The sequence below is a fragment of the Alligator mississippiensis genome, chromosome 12 (genome assembly GCF_030867095.1).
Source record: "Alligator mississippiensis isolate rAllMis1 chromosome 12, rAllMis1, whole genome shotgun sequence".
Lineage (NCBI taxonomy): Eukaryota > Metazoa > Chordata > Crocodylia > Alligatoridae > Alligator > Alligator mississippiensis.
The window spans coordinates 7,442,845-7,445,484 of NC_081835.1; the positions used below are offsets into that span (position 1 = coordinate 7,442,845).

At 65.0% G+C, this 2,640-nt stretch overlaps 1 protein-coding gene across 1 annotated transcript; it reads left to right on the forward strand.

The window, feature by feature from the left end:
* Nucleotides 1-1,270: 1,270 nt before the first annotated feature.
* On the forward strand, nucleotides 1,271-2,640 carry GPR27 (G protein-coupled receptor 27). Its single transcript, XM_006274249.4, has one exon. It carries the CDS (start codon nucleotides 1,374-1,376, stop codon nucleotides 2,550-2,552), a length of 1,179 nt encoding a protein of 392 aa, XP_006274311.3. The 5' UTR covers nucleotides 1,271-1,373; the 3' UTR covers nucleotides 2,553-2,640.

A 2,640-nucleotide genomic window follows, 5' to 3' on the forward strand; every position in this document is an offset into this window, starting at 1 on the left:
CAGTGGCGCTGTCCAGCCATTGCACCCCCTTAGCACTATAGTTATGACCCTCCTCCCCCCACTCCTGTCCCTGCTTTCATCCTTCATTGCGCACAGAAATATGCAACCCACCAGCACCACCCACCCCCGCTCCTTGGACTCATTCACAGGCCAGTGGCGCTGTCCAGCCATTGAACCCCCTTGGACTATAGTTATGACCCTCTTCCCGCAAATCCTGCCCCTACTTTCACCCTTCCTTGTGCACAGAAATCTGCCACCCACCAGCACCACCCACCCGCGCTCCTGCACAGACCCCCGCCAGGGCCAGGAGGGTCGCTTTCCTTGCCCTTCTCTTGGAGTAGAGGCAGCATCCCCCAGCTCCTTGGACCCATTCACGGGCCAGTGGCGCTGTCCAGCCATTGAACCCCCTTGGACTATAGTTATGACCCTCTTCCCCCAAATCCTGCCCCTACTTTCACCCTTCCTTGTGCACAGAAATCTGCCACCCACCAGCACCACCCACCCCAGCTCCTTGGACTCATTCACAGGCCAGTGGCGCTGTCCAGCCATTGAACCCCTTGGACTATAGTTATGACCCTCTTCCCGCAAATCCTGCCCCTACTTTCACCCTTCCTTGTGCACAGAAATCTGCCACCCACCAGCACCACCCACCCGCACTCCTGCACAGACCCCCGCCAGGGCCAGGAGGGTGGCTTTCCTTGCCCTTCTCTTGGAGTAGAGGCAGCATCCCCTGGCTCCTTGGACCCATTCACAGACCGGAGGCGCTGTCCAGCCATTGCACCCCCTTGGCACTATAGTTATGACCCTCCTCCCCCCACCCCTGCCCCTACTTCCACCCTTCCTTGTGCACAGAAATCTGCCACCCACCAGCACCACCCACCCGCGCTCCTGCACAGACCCCCGCCAGGGCCAGGAGGGTGGCTTTCCTTGCCCTTCCCCTCTCGCAGCAGCATCCGCAGCCCCCTGGCACTCTAGCTATGCCCCTCCTGCCCTGCTTCCTCCCTCTTGGAGCCATGTAAGGGTATCCCCATATTAAGGGGGGCTTTCAGCTTATAGCTTAAGGGGTGACACTCGCAACCCTCCGGCACCCGGCGCGGTGCGGGGCGGTGCGGGGCGGTGCGGTGCGGTGCGCGGGGCGGTGCGGGGCACCCTGCGCGCCGCAGCCGGGCGGCCTCACCCCGCCTGCCCCCGGCGGGGCGGTCCCGGCGCTGTGCGCAGGCTCGGCTCTCCGGAAACCCGGCCGCTGCCCAGCGCCGCCAGCCTCCGGGGCCCGGCCGGGCCGGCGCGGCCGCAGCATCGCGGGCGGGCGGTGCATGGCTGCGCCGGGCGCGGGGCGGCGGCGGCGGCGCTGAGCCGGGCCAGCCGAGCCCCCCATGGCGAACGCCAGCGAGCTGCCGGGCAGCGGCGGCGGCGGCGGCGGCGGCGGCGGCAGCAGCAGCAGCCCGCACCTGCCCAGCCCCGGCGGCCTGCTGAGCGCGCCGGGCCTGAAGCTGGCCACGCTGGGGCTGATCCTGTGCGTGAGCCTGGCGGGCAACGTGCTGTTCGCTTGGCTCATCCTCAAGGACCGCCAGCTGCACCGCGCGCCCTACTACCTGCTGCTGGACCTGTGCCTGGCCGACGGGCTGCGCTCGCTGGCCTGCTTCCCCTTCGTCATGCTGTCCGTGCGCAGCGGGGCGGGCGCCTGGCCGCACGGGCCGCTCAGCTGCAAGGTGCTGGCCTTCCTGGCCGTGCTCTTCTGCTTCCACGCCGCCTTCCTGCTCTTCTGCGTGGGCGTCACGCGCTACATGGCCATCGCCCACCACCGCTTCTACGCCAAGCGCCTGACGGGCTGGACCTGCCTGGCCGTGGTGTGCATGGTGTGGACGCTGTCCATGGCCATGGCCTTCCCGCCCGTCTTCGACGTGGGCACCTACAAGTTCATCCGGGAGGAGGAGCAGTGCATCTTCGAGCACCGCTACGTCAAGGCCAACGACACGCTGGGCTTCATGCTCATGCTGGCCGCCGTCATCGCCGCCACCCACCTGGTCTACGGGAAGCTCCTCTTCTTCATCCATGGCCACCGCAAGATGAAGCCAGCCCAGCTGGTCCCGGCCATCAGCCAGAACTGGACTTTCCACGGGCCCGGCGCCACCGGGCAAGCGGCGGCCAACTGGACGGCCGGCTTCGGCAGGGGCCCCACGCCGCCCACCCTGGTGGGCATCCGGCAGGCCACGCACAGCCAGATCAAGCGGCTGCTGGTGCTGGAGGAGTTCAAGATGGAGAAGAGGCTCTGCAAGATGTTCTACATGATCACCTTGCTATTCCTGCTCCTCTGGTCCCCCTACATCGTGGCCTGCTACCTGCGGGTCTTCATCAAGGCCAGCACCATCCCCCAGGTCTACCTGACCGCCTCGGTCTGGATGACGTTCGCCCAGGCTGGAGTCAACCCCTTCCTGTGCTTCATTTTCAACAAGGAGCTGCGGGTCTGCCTCCGAGCCCACTTCCCTTGCTGCCAAAGCATACAGAGCACCCAGGGCACCATACTGTGTGATCTCAAGAGCTTTGGGATGTAGGGTAGCTTTTCTTTCCTTCTTTCTTCTTCTATTTATTTATTGGTTTACTTGTCTGTTTTTTAAAGGGTCGTTTTCCCTATTTCTGCAT